The sequence below is a fragment of the Carassius carassius genome, chromosome 39 (assembly GCF_963082965.1).
Source record: "Carassius carassius chromosome 39, fCarCar2.1, whole genome shotgun sequence".
Lineage (NCBI taxonomy): Eukaryota > Metazoa > Chordata > Actinopteri > Cypriniformes > Cyprinidae > Carassius > Carassius carassius.
This window is the reverse complement of record NC_081793.1, coordinates 17,617,919-17,641,195: the sequence shown is the minus strand read 5'-3', so window position 1 is coordinate 17,641,195 and position 23,277 is coordinate 17,617,919. Positions and strand designations below refer to the sequence as shown.

Here is a 23,277-nt window from a genome sequence, read left to right as displayed (position 1 = left end):
CTAGAGACGTTCCTCTTCAGGAACTCGAGCTGCGTCGAAATGCTTTGGGGAACAAGTACCAACGCCGCCAGAATACCAAACCCCTGCCTAGTGTGTATCCGAAGAGCACAGCTTAGGATGAGAGAACTGAAGTGCCTGGAGTAACTGGCATGTCTAAGCCATAGAATCTTGCAAAAGTAGAAGGCGTGGACCACCCCGCAGCATTGCAGATGTCCAGCATGGACTCACCTGCTAGAAAGGCCTTGGAGGCCGCCATACCCCGTGTAGAGTGAGCCTTGGCTCCCGACAGCGGGGGAAACCCGCTCATAGGTGGCGTTGATAGTCTCAACTATCCAAGGACTAAAATTTTGCTTAGTAGCGCTCGAGCTGGACACATTCAATTTAGCTTCTCTTGATCGGGCTCCCGAAAGGGATGAGGACAGAAGGCCTGCAGCACTACGGGTCGTGGTGTGATAGAGGGAACCTTAGGAACATATCCCGCTCAAGGGTATATGAACGCTTTGGTCATGCAAAATCAAGATAAGTAGGGGCCACTGAAAGGGCCTGCAGATCTCCTACTCTCCTTAGAGAGGTAATAGCCAATAGAAAGGCGGTTTTAAGCATCAGATGTCTGTCTGAAATATCATGAATAGGTTCAAACGGAGGTTTGCACATTGCCTCTAACACCACAACCAAGACCCACGGGGGAATACGGGACCGTACTAGAAGTCTCAGCCTCAGCACACCACGGAGGAAACATGTAACTAAGGGGTGTCTTCCCAAAGACTGGCCATCGAGAAGGGAGTGTTAGGTCGCAATGGCCACCGCGTAAACCTTCAACGTGGAGTGTGTCAGCCCTGCAGAGAGCCTGGCCTGTAGGAACTCCAGAACTGTACCAACTGGGCAGTTTGCTGGGTCTAGCTGGTGGTCTCTACACCATGAAGTGAATAGTTTCCACCTCAAGGCGTACAGTTTCCTCATTGAGGGAGCTCTGGATTGGAGGAGGGTCTCAACAACCTCGGTTGAGAGACCAGCTGCTAATAGTTGTGCCCCCTCAGGGGCCACACCCACAGCTTCCACAACTCCCAGCGAGGGTGAATTATCGTGCCCTGCGCCTGTGAGAGTAGGTCTGTCCTGATTGGTATCTCCCATGGAGAGCCGTCGAGGAGCGAGACCAGGTCTGCGAAACATACTCGGCCCGGCCAGATTGGGGCTACTAATAACAGATGGACCCCGTCCCGGTGTACTCTCGCCAGAACTCCCGGGAGCAGAGCAATAGGGGGAAAGGAGTACAGACGAAGCCCTGGCCAGGTCTTTACCATAGCATCCAGTCCCAGAGGAGCTGGATGAACTAGAGAGAACCAAAAGGGACATTGTGCTGTCTCTTGAGTCGCAAAGAGGTCTACTTGAGCTCTGCCAAAAACTCTCCATATCTGCTTCAACCACCTCGGGGTGAAGCCTCCATTCCCCGGGCCTCGGCCCCTGCCTCGACAGTATGTCTGCTCCCATATTTAGTTTCCCAGGAATATATACTGCTCTTAACGAGAGGAGTTTGCTCTGGGACCACACAAGGATCTGGTGCGCCAGCTTGTACAAGGGGCGCGAATGCAGACCTCCCTGGTGGTTAATGTAAGGGACCACCGATGTGTTGTCGGTGCGCACCAACATATGGTGACCCCTTAGGTCTGGGAGGTAGTGCTTAGGTGCACGATAAACTGTCAGATCACGGGCAGGGTGGCCAATAATGACTGCACCCCAGCCAGTGAGGGATGCATCGGTCGCTAGTATTACACGGCGACAAGGAGCTCCCAGCTCCGGGCTCTGATTCAAGAACCAAGGTTTCTTCCACATGTATAAGGCATGGAGGCAGCGCCGCGTGACCTTGATAGTACGAAGTGGATTGCCCCTCGGGGAAAATCCCTTGGTCTTGAGCCACCACTGTAGGGGTCTCATGTACAGCAGGCCAAGAGGTATCACGTTGGACGCAGCTGCCATCAGACCCAACAATCTCTGAAATTGTTTGACAGTGAGTGACTGGCCTTCTTTGACTCTCTCGACTGAGATGAGGATCGACTCGATACGAGCAGGGGACAATCGGGCCTGCATCGCGGTGGAATCCCATACTACGCCTAGATAGGTGGTTCTCTGAACCAGAGAAAGTACACTCTTCTTGGCGTTCAGTCTAAAACCCAGCTCCCCCATATGTGCGAGAACGACATCTCGATGCCGAGCCGCAACCTGCTCTGACTGAGCTAAAATCAACTAATCATTGATATAGTTGAGAATGCGGATGCCCTGCATGCGCAGGGGAACCAGAGCCGCGTCTACACATTTTGTGAACGTGCGGGGTGAGACTGCAAGTCCGAAGGGAAGTACTCGATATTGGTAGGCTTAGCCCCCGAAAGCTAACCTCAGAAAATTCCTGTGTTGTGGAAGGATAAATATATGTAAGTATGCATCTTTGAGATCTATTGTGACAAACCAGTCCTCGGACCTGATCTGACCTACAACATGCTTGATCGTGAGCATTTTGAACTTCAATCTCATGACTGAACGATTTAAGACCCTCAAGTCTATAATCGGACGCAACCCCCCATCCTTCTTTGGAACTATGAAATACCGGCTGTAGAACCCGGACTCCCTGTCTTGAGGAGGGACCACCTCGATGGCCTCCTTCTCTAATAGGGTTTTCACTTCCTGTTCCATAACCAGACCCTGCCTGGGGCCTGGTTTATTCAACAGGGAATGACCCCGTTGAATATCGGCGGTGCAGAGCCGAACTGAATACGGTAGCCTTTTTCTACTGTGTGCAGGACCCATTGATATACATTTGGCAGTAGTTTCCACGCTGCTAAATAATCTACTAAGGGAATCAGTCTCTCGAGACTGACTTCTGGTGTAAGAGGCCCCCGCAGGGGCGGCGAGCGTCTCAGCCCGCTACACGTACGGGTGGAAAATACTGAGAACGATGCTCGCTGGGGACCGCTGCGCCCTGGAACACTGGCAGGGTTGGCAGACCGGCCACCAGAGGGCGCTGAGGCGAGACGGGCACCATGTAATGCGGTGTACACCGCTCTACCCCAGTAGGGGCCACCCTCTGCAGTCGTGACCGAAGCGTGTCAGGACTTCTTAACCGAGGCCCTCCCAGCCTGAAGTACGGCCCTCAGATCCGCCTTCGGCTGGGAAAAACCCTGGTTCAGAGCGTTGTTTCATCCTCCGGTCCCGAGTATAGACTGAGAGGGCTGCTCCTGCCCAGGAGCCCCTCCAGTATATATAATTTCTCAGAGTGAGATAAATGTCATTATATTCCTCAGAATTTAATGCAAACAAACAATCTGGATTCGCCTTTCAGATGTCTCGTCTTAGCTTTGCTCTTTGACTATTGCTTACTCTTTGAGGAGCTAATAGTGACAAACAACAATAAATAAGACTGACAAGACAGAATGACATGCACACACAGAGCGCTTGCTGAAATACGTGAAGCTGAAGCCAGCTGCGTGGCTCGTACCTTTATAGCTCCTGGTCGCTTACGTCACCCTGCCCGTGACAATCTTATATAAGACAGATTAGATATGATATTCAGAGTCGCTCACGCTAAACGCATTCCCCAAAGCGTTTCGACGCAGCTCGAGTTCCTGAAGAGGAACAACCATGACATCTTCTTAAATATAACAGAAAGATTACTCTCCATCCTATTTAGCACAACCGCAGAGTTTTTTTTTTTAAAGTGCCGGTATTGCCTTAAAATTTTAAGTTTAGTCAGTTCCAAGTTTTACTAACTTAATTTCAAAGCTGACTAAGCTTAAATTTCAAGTAGCATTAAGTTGAAACGGTGAGACTTTTTTTTTTTTTTTTTTATACTGCAAGTCTAAATCGTTCTAATTAATTCCAATTAATTAGGTCATATAGCCTAATTCCAGGCGATCTCCACACCAAATGCCGTGTTTATTTGAGCTCGATTTGTGCCGTGAAAAGTAATCCTGGTTTTAACTAAAATTCTTCTTAAATATACCTATTTAAAAGGGGGGAAAACAGAAACACTTAATATGCCATTATCTATAGGCTATATGTAACTGTTATTGCATGGTATTACTGCATTTAACAGCTAATATTATTATATTAATATTATGTTTTCTTTTTACTGTTCCCCTTACAAACGATTATTTATCGCACTGCATAAAAAGACAAAAAGGACATAATGGACTGCAGAAAAAGTGCTCAAAGATATAATAGCCTTAAGCTATACTGAACCTGTTCAAAAAAAAAAAAAAAAAAAATATATATATATATATATATATATATATATATATATATATTTGATAGATAGGCCTACTGTAGATACATATAAACGAGGTAAAACCTTTTATTCATATTTTGCAATCCAAAACCTCTAAGCACAAACGAACGGAGCCGTTGACATGGATAGAGAGCTCCCTGAATTAGCATATATTTGTTATTCCTAGAGGAAATATGTTTAGTATTCTAATGGCACAACTCGAGCACAAACGAATTAGAACGATTTAGACTTGCAGTATTAAAAAAAACTGTCTCACCATTTCAACTTAATGCTGCCTTGAAATTTAAGCTTAGTCAACTTTGAAATCAAGTTAGTTAAACTTGGAGCTGACTAAACTTAAAATTTTAAGGCAATACCAGCACTTTTTAAAAAAAACTCTGTGGTTGTGCTAAATAGGGTGGAGAGTAATGTTTCTGGTATATTTAAGAAGATGTCATGGTTGTTTCTTTTAATGGCACAAATCGAGCACAAACAAACGGCACTGGTTTGGAGGGATTTGGACAACATGGGGTGGAGAGTAACGTCACTGGCCCGTTTTGTTATTTGTTATTTTTGAGGAAATAGATACAATGTAAATTTGACTGCACTAATTGAGTACAAATTAATGGCACCGTTTTAGAACGATTTAGATTGTATGGGTTGGAGAGTGACTTCACTGTTCGTAAGAAGTTTATTTTTTTATATAAAAAAGAGGTCATAGTTATAGGGTTTCTTTTAACGGCACAAACCAGCACAAATGGAGCACAAACGAATGGCACCGGTTTGGAGAGATTTGGACGGCATGTGGTGGAGAGTGATGGCACTGCCCAGAATTGTTTTTGTTATTTCTAAGAAGGAGAAAAAAAACAGCGATTTAGGTGAACTGGGGTGGAGAGTGACCTCACGGCCTCCGAAAATATTTTGGTAATATCTACGGAAGGAAAATAGATAAAGTGTTTGTTTTAACGGCACAAACGGGCACAAATCAAGCACAAACGAACTGCACTGTTTGGAGCGATTTGGGCAACATGGGGTGGAGAGTGACGTCACACGGTCAAAAAAAGAATGTTTAATGTCTCAAACACCAAACCAACACAAACGTTAGTTTTTGTGGCACAAATCAGCACAAACGCAGCACAAACGAATGGCATATTTTTGGTGATTATTTCTTTTTATGGGGTGCCAACTTCACGGAGGAGGTTTTTTTTGTTGCTTTACTAAAGAACAATGCTGATCTGTTATGTGTGTGGTCTGCTAGTGTGTATAAGCCCGGTTTTGGATTATGAAGATGTTAAGGGTTTGTTTTCAGGCCCAGTTGGCAATGGTAGAAGCATTAGGAATGGATAAAGCTTTGATCATCAGTAAGGTGTGTCTGTGTGTTTCAGGTCCAGATGGTTGCTTGAGGGTAAAGGTGCAGTCTCGCTGTTTGTTCCACTTTAGTTCTGCAGTTTCTCTATGTCTCGCTTTATATGATGAGTGCGAGTTGTGCCCAGGGTAAGTGAACTCCAAACAACTCTGATCCGCAGCGTGTACCGCATGTTCGGTCTTGGTAACACATAGCCTCATATCTCTGCAGCAATCTCCCCCTCTGTGCTCCACCATATCTTACTTCTCGTACTTCTCCATATCGCTCCCTCTCTCTCTCTCTCTCTTTGTCTTTCCCCCTCCCCTTCCTTCACTCCAATCTCTTCCTCATGTGCGATCCTCATGTGCGAGACAGTTTGTGTCCTCACATCTCTGTTTCTTGCTGTCTACTGTATTACCTCTTGTTCTACCGTGAACCAGCAGTCTGAAACTCTGCCGGAGCTGGGACGGCCACAGTGCTAGATTCCTGGTCTGCGAGAGGATTAAGTGGAGTGGACAGCTGGCAGATGAACAGAGTGAGAACAGCAGCCAGGACTGGCTCTTATTTATTGAGAGGATTGGAAGGCAGTGCAGATATTGGCCGAGCGCTGCGGTACGGGGCCAGGAAGCCTCTGGGCTGTTTTGTGTAATGTGAACAGCTCATGGTCTGTCTCATGAAACCCAGTGACATCTTACTGGTAAAACTAGTTAAAAAATCTGTATCTCAAGATGCATAGCACCATCTAGAACACAACATGCTGGTCTTTTCAACAGGAATGGTGGTGGATTCTCTGGTAGATTATGGCAGTTTATGAGATGTTTCTGTTAATGGGCATTTCAGTTTCCACTTGACAGTTGAATTTCATACATTCACTAGTTGAGTTAACTCTTTTGTTCTCTCGATTACAGGTCCTTTGGCATCTCGACATCTTTCGCCGAAGCTTTCGCCAACTGAACACCCACAAGTGCATGGAGGACTCGTGCATCTTCTGTGCTCTGAAGGTGAGTGTTTCCAGGTGCTTTCTGATAAAAGGCCCAGTTGTGTATACCAGATCAGGAGGTGCTAACTGTTATTATGGCCTTCTCAGAAAAGTAGCAAGAGGGCTACAGGAAATCTCTTAGAGTGCTTAGGTTGCTCTTCTAATGATCCTGCAAGGTGACTAATTGACTTCCTTGCGGACCTTACTATAGCACAGAATAAAGATGAGATTCTCAACATCAAGAGCTCTCTGCCGCTCTTTTTGAGGAAGCCTTTTTAATTTCCTGCCTGGCGGCTAATAAAGATGGGAGGAGATGGAGATATATGCTAGGAAAAGCAACTCGGGTCTCTTTTTAAATAACAAACAAAGGCCTCTCACTCAAAACAATATCCTGTTCTCTAGTCTCCCTCAGGCTAAAAGTAGCTGTGCTATTTAAAGGTGTAACATACCAGTAAGAAGTCACAAAACTGGCATATTTCTTTAAGAGGCTCCTTGTTTTGTGTTAAAAGAAATCTTTCCCGTCAGATTTGTTCTTGGCCATTTGTTTCCAAAAATACCAAAGCTTCTTGTTGGCTTTGTTTGCGCCTGTGGAAAAAGGAGAGGTACAAATAGTCTAATAGATTGAGAGGTCTTTTTCATTTTCTGCTTTGTGTCTGGTCTAATCTTGTCCTCTTTATTTTATGTCCAGTCGTCTTGCTCTCTCTGAATTGAATGCTTAGTTCCTTTGCTAATGCATAGGTCTTGCTCCATTGTTTCCACAGCTACCTATTACCTTGGCTACTCTTTGCTCTGATGGCCCATTGTCACGACCTTGTGAAGCCATAAAGGCAGTCAGTGCCTCTTGGTGTTGGTTTCCTTGGAGTTAGTTGTCTTTTGGCTCTTTGGAATTGAGATAAATAGAGAAATAACAATGTTCCTGAGTCTTTAAAGTTCATGCAATTATGTCTGGTTGGATGGACAGATGGATAGATAGATGGATAAATAGGAATGTAGGCAGATGATGGATAGACAGGCAGAGATAAAGAAATCCTGATGACCTTGTCTGGATTTGTTTTGCAGTTGACCAATGATGAAAAATCTTCCAGTGACCAGTTTAATTATGTGATGGATGGATAGATAGACTTATAGCTTGATGTATAAGTGGATAAACAGATAGGCGGACAGACAGATGGCTCAATAGGTAGATGGGTGGATAGGTTGATATATAGGTGGACAGACATCTCATTGCTATGTGTACTTGTCCAGTTTCTCTTGGCTAGTTTGTTGATGTGAAACACAAATGAGCCTGTATGAAATCCATCACAGTGATTGAAATGTACTCTCTTTCTCTCTCCCTAAATGGAGTGTGTGTGTGAAGTGCTGAGGCATCAGAAATCACACTGCTGTAGTGACAGCACAGAGCCATATCATGAGAACGCTTTCACATATTTGCTAGGATTTATGACCGTTCACCGGGAACTGTTCTTCCTGTCCTTCTCCTTCTCTTCCATTCTTTCACCATCACTCACGCTCTTTCTCACCATATTAAATCTGTTGTTAAATTTAGCTCCATTTCTATTCACTGTTAAACCATTCAGGACTAAAAGCAAATTATGTGATCCAGTTGATGTAAAGAGACCTTTTTAATCATGTCCAAACAAACAAGCTTAAAGCCTCCTTTATATTTAGAAAGGAATGACTGTGCTTCTCAAAATAATGTCTTGCAGTACCTGAAATGACAAATGTTGTTGAATGCAACATTTTTCAGCAGTGTTCAGACGGCATTGGTTTTTCCTCTTAAAGGGGTCATGTGATGCAATTTTAAGTTTCTCCTTTCATATGACCCCTTTACAAACATGATTGCATGCTTCTGTTCAGGCCCTGTGATGAAACTTTGCTCTGTGGTAAAGCACAATACTTGACTCTGAGGCGGATTCCTGTCCCTCAGGTCTTGCCCTGAGCTATATATTCCTGCCAAACCCTCTGGCATGTGATCTCATGGGGCTCTGGCTGTCCCCTGCCAAATCCTTGACTGGCATGCGTTACGTCACCTTTCTCATTTCTAATGGAGGAACGTTAGTTTCGGCCCATTGGTTCTGAGAGTTCCTCACTCGTGCCACCCACCAACCGCCTTCTTGCCAGCCATGTTATTGAAATTTAATGATCTAACGCTACTAATGAGTGCTGAAATATGTCCTCGCCACACCGTTCCTTTCTGGAAACTGCTGAATTCTTCAAATGTGTTTATTTAAATGCGTTCTCACTGTGGGGAATATCATGTTCATTTACTGAGATGCAAATTAGCTGTGGGGTACGAATATGAAAAAATCATTGATTGTTCACAGAAGTATGCTTGTAACAGTTGCCCAATATTATTTACTGATTGGCTTCTTTGATTTCATTGCATTTTTTACCTAACTACTGCAAAATTATCAATTACTGGTATTTTTTTCTGAGACAGAGTGACATTTATATATATATATATATATATATATATATATATATATATATATATATATATATATATATATAAACCACTGTTCAAAGATTTGGGGTTGGTCAGATTTTTAAAAATGTTTTGAAAGAAGTATCTTGTGCTCACCAAGGCTGTATTTGTTTGTTGTAAATAAAATGTTTTCTTTATTTCTATTTGTATATATTTTGAAATGTCATTTATTTTTTTGATGGGAAAGCATGATCCTTCAGAAATCATTCTAATATGCTGATTTGGTGCTTAAGCAACATTTTTTTTATTATCAGAAATTTTGAAAACCAATTGAGAGGCTTAATGTTTTTTTATGGAAGCTGATACATATATTTTTCAAAAATCTTTGATGAATAGAAAGTTCAAAAGAACAGAATTGATTTGAAATATAAATATTTTGTAATTTTAAAATATCTCTTTTATCACATTTGATCAATTGAATGTGTTCTTGCTGAATAAAATATCTTATTTTAAAACTAAATGTAAATCTCAGTTCAGGTGCTATTGCATTTACTCTTCAAATTATTTTTGTACATTCTTTTAAACTATATAACATTTTTTATTTTGCAGTTTACACGTTTTTAACAATTTTCTAAAAACATTTCTATAATGTTTTATTCATTAACACTGTATTTATTATTCTATTTTCTTAGATTAATTAAACAGTAAAATACTGTGTGAAATTATTTGTGCATTGCCTAATAACAATTATAAATTAAGACAATATTATTTAATCAGTCAATTAATTATTAATAACAAAGTGATGGCTGAATTGCACATTTATGAGCCTAAAAAGAGACTAAATCAGCAGACTCACTGTTGTTGTTGAATAAATACAATTGAATGCGGTGTTTCTGTGCTAGCTAAATAATTTTGACCATAAAATTGACCAGTTTTTTAAGCCTATAATGTTTGTCGACAGAGATGCTGCATGTCACAGAGGCCATAGTGTGACACTGGGTGGCGAGGTCCCACATTAATGCCACTTCACGAGGTGTGAGAGTGCCTTGAGGTTGGTGACCTCTATCAACCATCAGCCCCGCTGAGGAACTGCAGCGCTGGAGGCAACAAACACACACACACATGCACACACAAACTAAATAAATGCAAAGTCACAGTCACTCACACAAGCTGCCACCTCTATTACGATGATGTTTCCTATTATAGAATCTCCAGTGACACCTCTATGTTTGTGCCGTTTTATGTAGTGAGAGCCAGCGATTGAGTTAAACCCAATTACAAACTCATAATCAGCATGAGATTCAATCCCTCTTCAATTTGAAAACTGAGCCTGGGGAGTGTTTAATATTAATATATTTACGTGCGTCACAAGATTGATGTTCCTGTGAGGGCGTGTGTGCATGTGTGTACTCATTGCCCTTGTGAGTTTTGAGCAGTGCAGGACTGTGTCTTGTGTCTTTGAGTGGAGGTTAATGTCTAATTTCACAGGCTACGCCTCAGGGCTCACAGCTGACAACACAATCTCTGGTGGTTTGTGTGGTGTGTGTATGTGTATGTATGCATATGACTTGAGTATAGCCAGGCCGGTTGGGTAACATGTGCTTGTTTGACTTTACATCACTGCCACACTTTAAATCAACTGCTATTACACACATAAGAAGTTGTGGCCTAATGGTTAAAGAGTTGGACTCATAACCCAAAGGTTGTGGGTTCGAGTCTCATGTCGGCAGAGATTATAGGTCGGGGGAGTGAATATACAGTGCTCTCTCCCACTTTCAATACCACAACTGAGGTGCCCTTGAGCAAGGCACTGAACCCCCAGCTGCTCCCCAGGAGCCGCTGCAATAAATGACTGCCCACTCCTCTGGGTGTGTGTTCATGGTGTGTGTGTGTGTGTGTGTTCACTGCTGTGTGTGTGTGCACTTTGGATTGGATAAATGGAGAGCTCTTACCCCAAGTATGGGTCACCATACTTGGCCACATGTCATGTCACTTTCACATGGACCACTCAACCCTCAAATGGTATTTCTAGTTCTACAAACTCTGTCTATTATATAATATAAAGGCTCAAGGCGGTTTGTGATTTTTGTCCATTTTGAGAAGGTCAGATTCAGTTATATTTGTCAGTTTTGGTTTGCTAGCTATTTGGCCCACATAAAAAAAATGTGTTTATCCCAAATCGAATACTTCTCTACTATATAGTATGCCAAAAACAGTGCACTAAACTAGTAGCAATGCTAAATTCATAGCATTCGAAAAACAGTATGCTGAATATACCCAAATGACCTACCACTTCTGGCAAAATTCTGAAGTGCACATTTGATGGACACTTTACTATACAACGAGAGACGATTTGTGAATGGTAATATGACCATATCAACAATATCATTCATACTACCCATATTCATACTGTATATAACTGGCATATTCAAATGGCAGACCATGGCTTGGCTTAGTTCCAATCGGTCCGCGAGACATAATGGCAATGGTGGCACCATTTTAATAATTTCCAAAAAAAGTGAGCAGCGCTTCAAAACAACAGAGTGGTTTATACCAAAAGCGCTCAAGGTTGTTTATTGTAATGAATTGCGTCTTCCGGCGTTTTATCCTCAATTTTCTTTTTACATCTTTTCACAAACGGCCTTCATTCAAGCCCTTCCTGTGCACATTGCTTCTCTATAAAGACACTAAAGCGCCATTAAAACAATTAAGATTAAAAATAGAAGCAGAAACAGAGTGAGCAGCAAAATAGATTGATACTTTTGCTAAAACAATGCAGAAAACAATAATGCTGCAAATATAGTTATTTTTACCTATGACTCTGACCATTCAAACCAGGTTTGTGAGAGGATTTTTTAAATCTACAATTAGCATTATTAATCAGCATTTTAAAATAAACATATAATTGGAAAAATTGGTGAAATTATTTGTAGATGCAAGGAAAGACTTAAACTTTGAAACTCTGCACCATCATACAGTATCTTTTCTGTCACATTGCCTTTTGTCTTACATATGTAACTAAATGTAAAAAAAGAACAATAGCTTGATAAAACATCTGATCTTATCTTTTAATATTCATATCAAATTGGGCTCAACTGAGAATTTTTTATTTGTTTTTTTATTTTAAGAGACCGGACCTCTTGGAACTTTAATTGAATACCCGGCCCTGGTATAGAACATACTTTTTAAAATGGTTTCGAAGTAAGTTCAAAATTCAGATGTAGTACCCACTACAGACGTGATTTAGGAGATGCCAACAGGCTTTGTAGTGAAGCTGGTTGACTGGGGTAATTTTGCTTGTTAGGATGGGCTGGGAGTGAACTATTTATTGGACTTTGAAAATTTCAGTTTAGTTGCATCATATCTTTCAGAGAAATTTAAGAGTTTTGTTTGAGGCAAGTATCAGGTTATCTAGATATCCGTGAGAAGAATTGAATATTCCACTTTGTTTTTGATTTATGTAAAATAATCAGTCTATCCCTGCTTAGAAAACTGCCTAATCTGGTTTACTTGTCTCCACTCTTGGTTAGGCTAGTCTGTTGGCTGATTTTAGAGGGGTTTTGAGGACTCTTTAGATGGTCTTACTGGGGAACTGGCTATACAAGCTGAATAACATCTTGGCCAGGATTATAATAGCACAGACAAACCAAACCACCATCAAAGAACTAGAGACAAGAAAGAAGACACTGGTTTTGCCTTACATCGCCTGTGTCTCATCAAAAAGTTAAACTTAAACACACCACAAAGACTACAGTCAATGGCCAACTAGTATGAATGTTTTGCACCTGCGTGAGAGGATATAACTCTCCATACTAGCAGATAGTAGTCTGGCTTCATCATTCAAAAAGGGAAACTGGAAAAGCTAGGACTGTGGATGTACAAACCATAAATAAAGCAGAATTTGCATAAAGCAGCATTTTGTGACTTAAAATTTTCTGCTTTCTTGTGCACTGGTTCAATAAGAACAGCAAATCAGAGTGATCTCTTGCACCAGTGGGCTTTATTGGCAACTTGCTCAATCTGCGGGGGAAAAAAACACTCATGGTGGTCCAACAGTACAGAACACACTGCAAAAACTAGACTAAAATACTCTATACAACAGCCCAACAGTCAACTTTCGGTCTTAAACTCAGAATGGACAAGTTTGCATGCCTGAGTGGTTTCAGCACTCAAAAACCAAAGGTCTGCTATGAAGTCTGAACACAACAAATGTGTCCATCCAGGCTCGCTGTCCATAAAGTATACTTTGAAGGTTTTGTGTGCGCAATTGGATGGAACAGAATTGGAAAATGAAATATACCTGAGACTTTAAAACCAGCTGAAACTAGCTAAGACCAGCAAACCAGATTAAGCTTGTTCAAGCACTTTTTCAGTGGTGTTATTACATTTAGATGGACAGAAAAAGTGATAGGTTGAGTTTGTTAGTCAGACAGACTTTATGTTTAAGAACAAGAAACTACATGGAAACTACGGTCTTAAATTTAAAGAACAGTTTTCTTTAGATAAATATATTCTGCTATATCTAATCTGAACTCAGAGTTTGTCGTGAGTGTATTTGAGTGTGTGCTGCCACCCCGCTCATGCTGAGGAGAGCAAAACAGGGCTGCAGGTCGGCCGAGCACTGATTACCCGAGTGATATATTTGCTGCGTACACACACCAGACTTCCATTTGGCCCTTATCTGTCCAGAGTGTTTCATCAGCTCAGATATATATATATATATATATATATATATATATATATATATATAGAGAGAGAGAGAGAGAGAGAGAGAGAGAGAGAGAGAGAGAGATGGGGAAGGAAGAGGACATTAAAATATGTCCATAGGCGAAAATTACTCCAGGATCTTAACTGGGCTGAGCAGTGTGTGATTAGAGCTGCATGGGGAAATGATGCAGTGGCTGAATTTTGCTCTCAGTGGGGTACATAACCCTCTACGTATGTCCCTCCCACACTTTCTCTCATTTTCTTCCTCCCTCTCCCTCCATCCTCTTTCTTTCTCTCCTTAATGGTGCAGTGCAGTCAGCACACTGCATTACCTGTTCCAAAGCCTCCGGCCCATCCCGCTCAGGGGAAAAACCCCCATCCCACCTCCACATACTGTATAGGGGGGCTGTCTTGGGCAGTGTGCCCACTGCATATATGAGGGTTTTAAAACTGCAGTATGTGTGAGTGTGTTTGCAGCCGCAGCAAATATTTGCCCAAGTGTAGCCCAAGTCCATTTGTTAAGCTTATCTGCATGTCCTCTGGTGAGAGAGCATTGTGTTGCAGTCATTGTTCATTGGGTTCAATAACAGTGCCAATGCTGATGGACAGGAGAATAGATTCCACCGCAGGCTTTTAGGACTCTGCATTTGTTTGAATGTTTACTGTTAATGAGCTCAGTATCTTAGACAGATGTTTCTCGACTACTGCTTCAGGAAAGAGCTTGTCCTATTGAAGGAATAGAGTGTGACTCCACAAAATTGTATATCGTACACAAAAGATTTGACATAAATCACTTTGAATGTATGGCTGCATTGTAGTGAGCTGTCTGAGGGGACAGTATTTAGGCATGCTCAAATGTCCACATGGTTTAAAAATGTACCTAAATAACAAGAATAAGAGAATCTTTAATTAAAAACATTTAAAAACCTTACAGACCCTTAAACTTTCACATGATATTGGAAATATGTTTGGGTAATATTTATTTTTTTACATGCATATATTATTTGTTTAAAATTCTAATGAGCTGCCTACCTAGACAACATTGTGGGCATTATTGGACATGTTCAATAGCTTAAAAATTCTAGCTTAAAATGTTTTAATTCTGTTAGCTGCCTACTTAGACACCTTTGAATGTTTGCTGTGTTTCAGAACCTACTGAGATGCCCATTTAAACATAACTAATGGGGACACTGGTACATTTTCTCGACTTTATTAGACATTCCAATCTGTTTAAACACTAGCTATTAAACAACAACAACAACAACAACAACAAAAACCTAGAGAGCTTCCTACTTTAGCATCCTGATGTATGGCTGCCTAAACTTTGCTGCCTAAACTACATTTTATCTTTTTTTTTTTCTTTCCTTTCCTTAAATATTTTTTGGCTACATTGTTACAAGCTGCTTTTTTTAGACAGCATTGGTGGCATGTTTTCTGCTGATCTACATAACTAGACTGCATTTTTGCCCATCATATACAGTTGCTTTCTAAGGACTAAGTAGGCAAGTTGCTAGGTTTCGAAACACAGCCTGTGTGTTTGTTTATTGATTTCTTCTAAAAGAGTCTGCGATTGGTTGTATTGCAGTGTAATGTTTTTACAGTATAGTATGTCAGCCCTCTTCTCTCGAGCATGTGTATTCTATCCACAGAGAGTGGGCAGGCTCACCAAAGCTATTGTGTGATGTGGCGTGTCTTAGTTGCATCAGTTTTCTGTTCTTTCTTTGAGGTGCTGTTTCCGTTTGTGGTTTCAGAGCATCTTTGCCCAGTTCCAGTTCAGCAGTGAGAAGGTGCTCCCATCGGATGCTCTGCGCAGCGCTCTGGCCAAAACCTTCCAAGACGAGCAGCGCTTCCAGCTGGGCATCATGGACGACGCGGCCGAGTGTTTTGTAAGACCTTTGTTTTATCCCCATTTCACCCCTTTTCCCACAATTTCTCCTTATAAGTTACTTTTCTGTTTTTGCTGACACAATGAGCCGCTATACCCATCTTACCTCCTCTCTTCTCATCCATCTCTCTCTCTCTGTCTCAGGCATTTCCTCCTCTCACCTCTCCTCAACCCTATTTTAGTCTCTCCTCGCATCCCCTCTCCCAGTTCTGTCTTTTTCCGTTCCTTACTTGAATTTTGTCAACCTTGATCTTAGATTCCAGAGATGTTAGTTGTTGAATTTCAAGCACTGCTGCTTGTGTTCATCCTTGTGTGGTTTGAAGAGTGGTAGAAATGGAAACATGAAGTCTGAGCAGCATAGGGAAAATGACTCTGGAGGAAAGCAGACAGCTGAAGTTTGACAACTTTTTGTAATATTCATATATTACTCTATGCACTGAAAAAAACGTGTCTCTGGGATGTTTCTGACAAAAAGCGTTGGTATATCTTTGATAAGTATATTTGAGTCAAATAGCTGACTGATAGGATACTCTGAAAATGTGGCATAAATGTGTCTGAGGTTGATTCGTATTTAACTGTAAAGTAATGGATGGGTTTATTTCCTTCCGTTGTTGGGAGACAGATTTTGTCTACCATGTAATATGATCTTGTGTCATGTTTTGTCAGCAGTTTAAATACAGTGGCAACAAAAGGTGGCTTAAAGACTTAAGCCACACTTAAAATATTAAATCAATTCACATTTGCAAACAAATAACAATAGACTTTTTCTCAGAACTGAATTCACAATTCTGAGCCATAGTGCAGTGACTTTTAACCACCAGGTGGATTTTAATGGTTTTAATAGCTAATTTCACCAAGAAGAATATCCATAGATACTTTATCATAATCTGGAAGATAATATCTGTTTTAATATATAAAAAGCTTCAAAAGAGCTGAATTTCTGAATTTGGGAGTCGTAGACCTTTCCAATGATAGTTTGTCATGATTAGATTAGGATTTAATTGTAATATAGTGAAGTAAACTTAAGCATCCCACAGAGGGTGACAGTTAAGATGTTTAAAAAAAAGTCATCTTGTTTGATATTTTATTAAATAATGTAAAGACTTTGCAGTTCTAAAACCTTTTGGGACCACTGTATCTTTCTTGGATGAGGCAATTCTAGAATGCGTTTTGATAAGATCAGTAAAAAAGGTTTTTGTTTTATATATATGAAACTCCCTTAATGTCCCTAAACAAAGTTTTGGGTCATAACAGTGCATTAAGAGACATCCACATTCGTCAAATAAAATGCAAGAGAGGCTTAACTACCACTCTCAGGTGATTCCAGCTTAGTTTGAGGCTAGCATGTGGGTAAGTTAACATCTTAAGAATCGAAAAGCAATGAAGATACTTAGCACACACATACTGCCTGAAATACTCCATTTTAATTAGATCAAACTAATTTGAAGTGCCGAATTAAATAAATAATTAGACATTTTTACTGAGCTTGACACAACCTATTCTTAGGATTACCTCATTCTCATCAAAGGATCCATTTCAGTATTTCAGCTTTTTTATTAAGTTTTTTATTTCTGTTTTATTTTTAATGCATCTATTCAATTTAGTTTAATTTTGTTGACTTTATCAATCTATATATATATATATATATATATATATATATATATATATATATATATATATATATATATATATATATATATATATATATAGTTTATTTTAAAGCAGCCAAAGTTAATTCAAAAATGTTGTCCAATGTAAAATTTCTCAACATGTTCTCGTGTTATTAAAGGTTTCAAGTTTTATAATAGTATAATATATTAGAATATACCATCAAAACCTAAAATCTAATTTTGGCTATTTTATTTAGTTGTTATTTTAGTTAACAGTTCAGGAAAAAAATAATAATTTAGTTTTTGTTTTAGTTTTTATTACCAATAATAACAAGATGTTTTTTTGTGTTCAGAAACTGCTAGATGGATTACAGTAACATGCAAACCATTTACAGTAAAAAAAAAAGGCTCATACTGAATCTAACAACACATCGCACTTAAAGCTGTTGCCAATATATACTAGTAGACAGCTCACACACTCATTGGATTTTGCAGCAGAGCTGTTTTTAAGTGAATATTTTGATTTACTGCTGTAGGCGTCACATGCTTTACAGGCATATGACAGCAGGAGTTGGCAGGTATATATACAGGCACTGCTGTTGCTTTAAATGAGCTAGGATAGGATCATTAAGGATATGGAAGCTTTCGATAAGGTCTTCCTGTACTCTTCAACCCACTCCTCTAATCCCCAGACCTGATTATTCAGCCCGGACCTGATTAAGGTCCATAGATTGTGTTTATCTCACATTTATGTCCTTAAAGGACACACCACGTGAGCATCAATACAGATAATTGCTTTTAAGCAAATAAGCAATTGAACGATCATTCAACAAGCGAGCGGAATGATCATTCAAGATAGCTCGCCGAGAGACCCTGTGATTGTCTCCATCTTAAATACCCATTTATATGCATCCAGTACTGTCTATGTCAGGGCTTTTCTGCCATAGATCTGTGAATGCAGCTGTGCTTACTCGTAAGGTCACAAAAGACAGCATCATCACAGTGTTATTTACAGTACAGACCAAAAGTTTGGACACACCTTCTCATTCAGAGAGTTTTCTTTATTTTCATGACTATGAAAATTGTAGAGTCACACTGAAGGCATCAAGGACTATTTGACCAAGAAGGAGAGTGATGGGGTGCTGCGCCAGATGACCTGGCCTCCACAGTCACCGGACCTGAACCCAATCGAGATGGTTTAGGGGTGAGCTGGACCGCAGACAGAAGGCAAAAAAGGGCCAACAAGTGCTAAGCATCTCTCGAGGAACTCCTTCAAGACTGTTGGAAGACCATTTCAGGTGACTACCTCTTGAAGTTCATCAAGAGAATGCCAAGAGTGTGCAAAGCAGTAATCAAAGCAAAAGGTGGCTACTTTGAAGAACCTAGAATATGACATATTTTCAGTTGTTTCACACTTTTTTTTGTTATGTATATAATTATATAATTCCACATGTGTTAATTCATAGTTTTGATGCCTTCAGTGTGAATCTACAATTTTCATAGTCATGAAAATAAAAAAAACTCTTTAAATGAGAAGGTGTGTCCAAACTTTTGTCTGTACTGTAGTTCAATTAGCACCTTGTCTGCAGTTCGATAACAAAGGTCTGTTTCCGTCGTGGGCTCATTATTTTTAGCTGAGGATCTGTTGAATGGAGCTGCCATGATTTCTCCTATTTGTTTGACTGCTGCATTTGCGAGGCAGACACAGACATGGGGCCAAGCGCTATTCGCACCATTCATCTCCGCATTTAGATGCGACCTCTCTCCTCACGTGCACTAGACGACAGGCAGTACATTAGTGAAATGACAGCTCTTCATTTCTGCCTCGCTCCTCTGCACATCTGCACCCCAGCATAAATAGCTGCGTTATTATCTGAGCAGGAAATGAAATGCTCCATACACTAATGATTTGTTGTAGGATACTCAATGAGAAGTGTCTAGTGGAGGGGTTGAGATGTGAAATTAGTTTGAACGCAGTATGGGAAGAATCTATTTACAAGCTCGGTGAACTCTGAGTTATTAGTGTTGGGGAGTAGATAACTAGTACTTGTGGTGCTAACTTAACTATATTTTTTAATTGTGTGACTAGCTTGACTGTTCCAAGTCCTGTGGAAAACTACTTTTTGCTAATAGTAGTATGACATTTGTTTTTTTGTTGTTTTTACAATATTTCAAAGAATGAAATTGAGAAAGTGTCTCACATACCTTTGTCTTAATGAACAATATATTTCAACCTATCAAACCTTTTTTTGTATTTTTTACCAGCTTGTGCTTTACTTCTATACAATAAATGCCACTTGCTGTCCAAGATTAATACAATATTTTTTCATCTTGTGTACGTATTTTGTAAATTTAATGCTGTCACCTTTTAAGATTCATGTACCTGGTCAATTGTGCTCTGATTTCACAAGTAATTTATATTATTTAATAATTATATATAAACAATTTTGTTGCCTTCGATTGAATGAAGCTGCTGTTCCTTAGCAATTTCTTTTTTTTTGTGAGTACTGTAGCTAGCTAGCTTTTTCAAACTGGCATCTTGACTGTACTTTAACTATTTTAATTAAAATAAAGTAGCATGCAGCTTGGGGAGCTTTGGTTTTAAAGTAGTTTCTCCAGCAGTGGTAGTTATAGGGGTGTTGCAGGCATGGTCCATGGCTGTTAGCAAGATGAAAGGAGGGGCACTAGAGATTTGATGTATGGTCTTATTCACCTCTTTCACTTTCTCTCCCACTCCCTCATTCACCCTGTATTCCTTTGTCAGGAACTTGCAGTGTGATCGATTGATTTTAAATTTGTTCAGCCAGGGAATCAAAAGGACTATTATGAAAAATAGATGTGTTGTTCTCACTTGATCAGATTAATGTGAAGTGAGTGCTGACAGAGAAAAATGAATATAAGTGCCAGACCACACAACTCACTCGCTCTGACACACATACAACCCGAATTCCGGAAAAGTTGGGACGTTTTTTAAATTTTAATAAAATGAAAACTAAAGGAATTTCAAATCACATGAGCCAATATTTTATTCACAATAGAACATAGATAACGTAGCAAATGTTTAAACTGAGAAATTTTACACTTTTATCCACTTAATTAGCTCATTTAAAATTTAATGCCTGCTACAGGTCTCAAAAAAGTTGGCACGTGGGCAACAAATGGCTAAAAAAGCAAGCAGTTTTGAAAAGATTCAGCTGGGAGAACATCTAGTGATTAATTAAGTTAATTGATATCAGGTCTGTAACATGATTAGCTATAAAAGCTTTGTCTTAGAGAAGCAGAGTCTCTCAGAAGTAAAGATGGGCAGAGGCTCTCCAATCTGTGAAAGACTGCGTAAAAAAATTGTGGAAAACTTTAAAAACAATGTTCCTCAACATCAAATTGGAAAGGCTTTGCAAATCTCATCATCTACAGTGCATAACATCATCAAAAGATTCAGAGAAACTGGAGAAATCTCTGTGCGTAAGGGACAAGGCCGGAGACCTTTATTGGATGCCCGTGGTCTTCGGGCTCTCAGACGACACTGCATCACTCATCGGCATGATTGTGTCAATGACATTACTAAATGGGCCCAGGAATACGTTCAGAAACCACTGTCGGTAAACAGTGCAAAAAGCCAGCATCTCTGATGGTATGGGGGTGCATAAGTGCATACGGTATGGGCAGCTTGCATGTTTTGGAAGGCTCTGTGAATGCTGAAAGGTATATAAAGGTTTTAGAGCAACATATGCTTCCCTCCAAACAACGTCTATTTCAGGGAAGGCCTTGTTTATTTCAGCAGGACAATGCAAAACCACATACTGCAGCTATAACAACAGCATGGCTTCGTCGTAGAAGAGTCCGGGAGCTAACCTGGCCTGCCTGCAGTCCAGATCTTTCACCTATAGAGAACATTTGGCGCATCATTAAACGAAAAATACGTCAAAGACGACCACGAACTCTTCAGCAGCTGGAAATCTATATAAGGCAAGAATGGGACCAAATTCCAACAGCAAAACTCCAGCAACTCATAGCCTCAATGCCCAGACGTCTTCAAACTGTTTTGAAAAGAAAAGGAGATGCTACACCATGGTAAACATGCCCCGTCCCAACTATTTTGAGACCTGTAGCAGAAATCAAAATTGAAATGAGCTCATTTTGTGCATAAAATTGTAAACTTTCTCAGTTTAAACATTTGCTATGTTATCTATGTTCTATTGTGAATAAAATAATGGCTCATGTGATTTGAAAGTCTTTTAGTTTTCATTTTATTAAAATTTAAAAAACGTCCCAACTTTTCCGGAATTCGGGTTGTACATAAACACTCGTTCAAAGCTGCCTCTCTCTTTAAATGCCTCAGAAATAGTCAGCGTGCTGTATTGCACTGGAGCTAAGCATCTTCTTCCAGAATTGTTTATCAGAGCCAGATCAAAGGAATGAGAAAGCCAATGCACTCACACACACCGACTCACATTTACTAGAAAAGATCCAAACTCTCTGTGTTGGTTTTTTTTCAGGAGAACCTGCTCATGCGGATCCACTTCCACATCTCAGATGAGACCAAGGAGGACATCTGCACGGCCAAGCACTGCATCCCACATCAGAAGTTTGCCATGACACTTTTTGAACAGGTGATTTTATTTTATTTTTTTTATTTATTTTTTTTACATTTTGTGTGGTGCCTATTAACATGTATTGCAATTGTGTGTTTTTTACTCTCTCTTCCAGTGTGTTTGTAATAATTGTGGAGCCACGTCGGATCCTCTCCCCTTCATTCAGATGGTGCACTATATCTCCACCACCTCTCTCTGGTAAGTGGAGGACCACGTTTTCATATCAAAGGAAAACATCAATACAGTACATATGTTTCTGCTCATAGAAACTAATTAGCTCTTTTCCAAAACTTAGTTAGATGACTTGCGGTTTACTGCCTATATACGTAGACAGCTGCTATGAAGTCAGCATCTAAAAACATATAGAGTGATTTGGAATTCACTACATAATATTTAACTTTATTTTCATCAAAGAATCCTGGAAAAAAATGTCACAGAAGCACAACCGTTTTCAACATTAATAATACTGAGAAATGTTTCTTGAGCACCAGATCAGCAGATTACAATGATTTCTGAAGGATCGTGTGACATTGAACAATTAAGTAATGGCTGCTGAAAATTCAAAACGTTTATTATGAAGTGTAATAATATTTCTCAAGAATCCTGTATTCACTGGAGTTTTTAGCAAATAGATGCAGCCTTGGAATTTTTTCGAAAACATTACTAAAACCTATGGACCCCAAACTTCTTAACAGTGTATTAAGCGCTTGAAAATAAGTGTGAAAAAAGCACTTTAAAGAGTTTAAGTGTCCTACTCAAGAGCCCAGTGACAATAGAATCCCTTGAAGTGTACATTTTTCAATCAAGTTACCACCACAAATCTTGAACCATTTGCCCATACTACCGCCAACCATTATGGTTTGCTATGCTATGTGTTTTGGTTCACTTTGCCTTGTGCTGCAAAAATGATGGATACTTTCGCAGTTGAGGGTGATCTATTGGGACTTGGTGGGGTGTGTGACCGTGTATGTGCCGTTTAGCGGTGGAAACAGATGATTGTGGCTCCTGTCACTTTGATGTTGAGTGAGGGTTTCGATTTACACATCACACTGGGAACTGAAGGCAACTCCACAGTGTTTATTGGGTAAGTGAGCCACCAGCTCCAACTGAATGCTGAAGGCGACCTGCTGGGCTGGAATGAGGCTCTATATCATGGGTTATTAGCTGTCATCGTACATATCAGACCTGTGAGAGCCATCTGCTAGAGCTATGTACAGGAAATGTGCCCTCCCCAATCCTCTCCCTCATGTCCTATTCTCACACTATAGTTTATAGATTGTTACACACATGTACAACCTTCATCTGCCATATTTTACCTCTTTTTCTCTCTTTCTCTCAATCCCCACGTTCCAACATATAAATCCTACATATGTGCACACACACATAGTCTTATAGTTTCCTGAAAACGTTCTTACCTGCTGTGTTTCATTCTGAAGGCTCCTTGACCCATCTAATGTTTAGACCATGATACTACCTTTT

General features: G+C 40.2%; 1 protein-coding gene across 5 annotated transcripts in view; it reads left to right on the top strand.

The window, feature by feature from the left end:
• LOC132121511 (inactive ubiquitin carboxyl-terminal hydrolase 54-like) overlaps nucleotides 1-23,277 on the top strand; it is a 142,195-nt gene that overhangs the window by 86,400 nt on the left and 32,518 nt on the right. For all 5 annotated transcript variants that reach the window (XM_059530992.1, XM_059530989.1, XM_059530990.1 and 2 more), the window contains exons 3-6: nucleotides 6,509-6,601; nucleotides 15,463-15,597; nucleotides 21,703-21,816; nucleotides 21,914-21,996. In XM_059530992.1, the coding sequence (XP_059386975.1) occupies nucleotides 6,509-6,601; nucleotides 15,463-15,597; nucleotides 21,703-21,816; nucleotides 21,914-21,996 (425 nt within the window). The remainder of the gene's footprint in view (nucleotides 1-6,508; nucleotides 6,602-15,462; nucleotides 15,598-21,702; nucleotides 21,817-21,913; nucleotides 21,997-23,277) is intronic.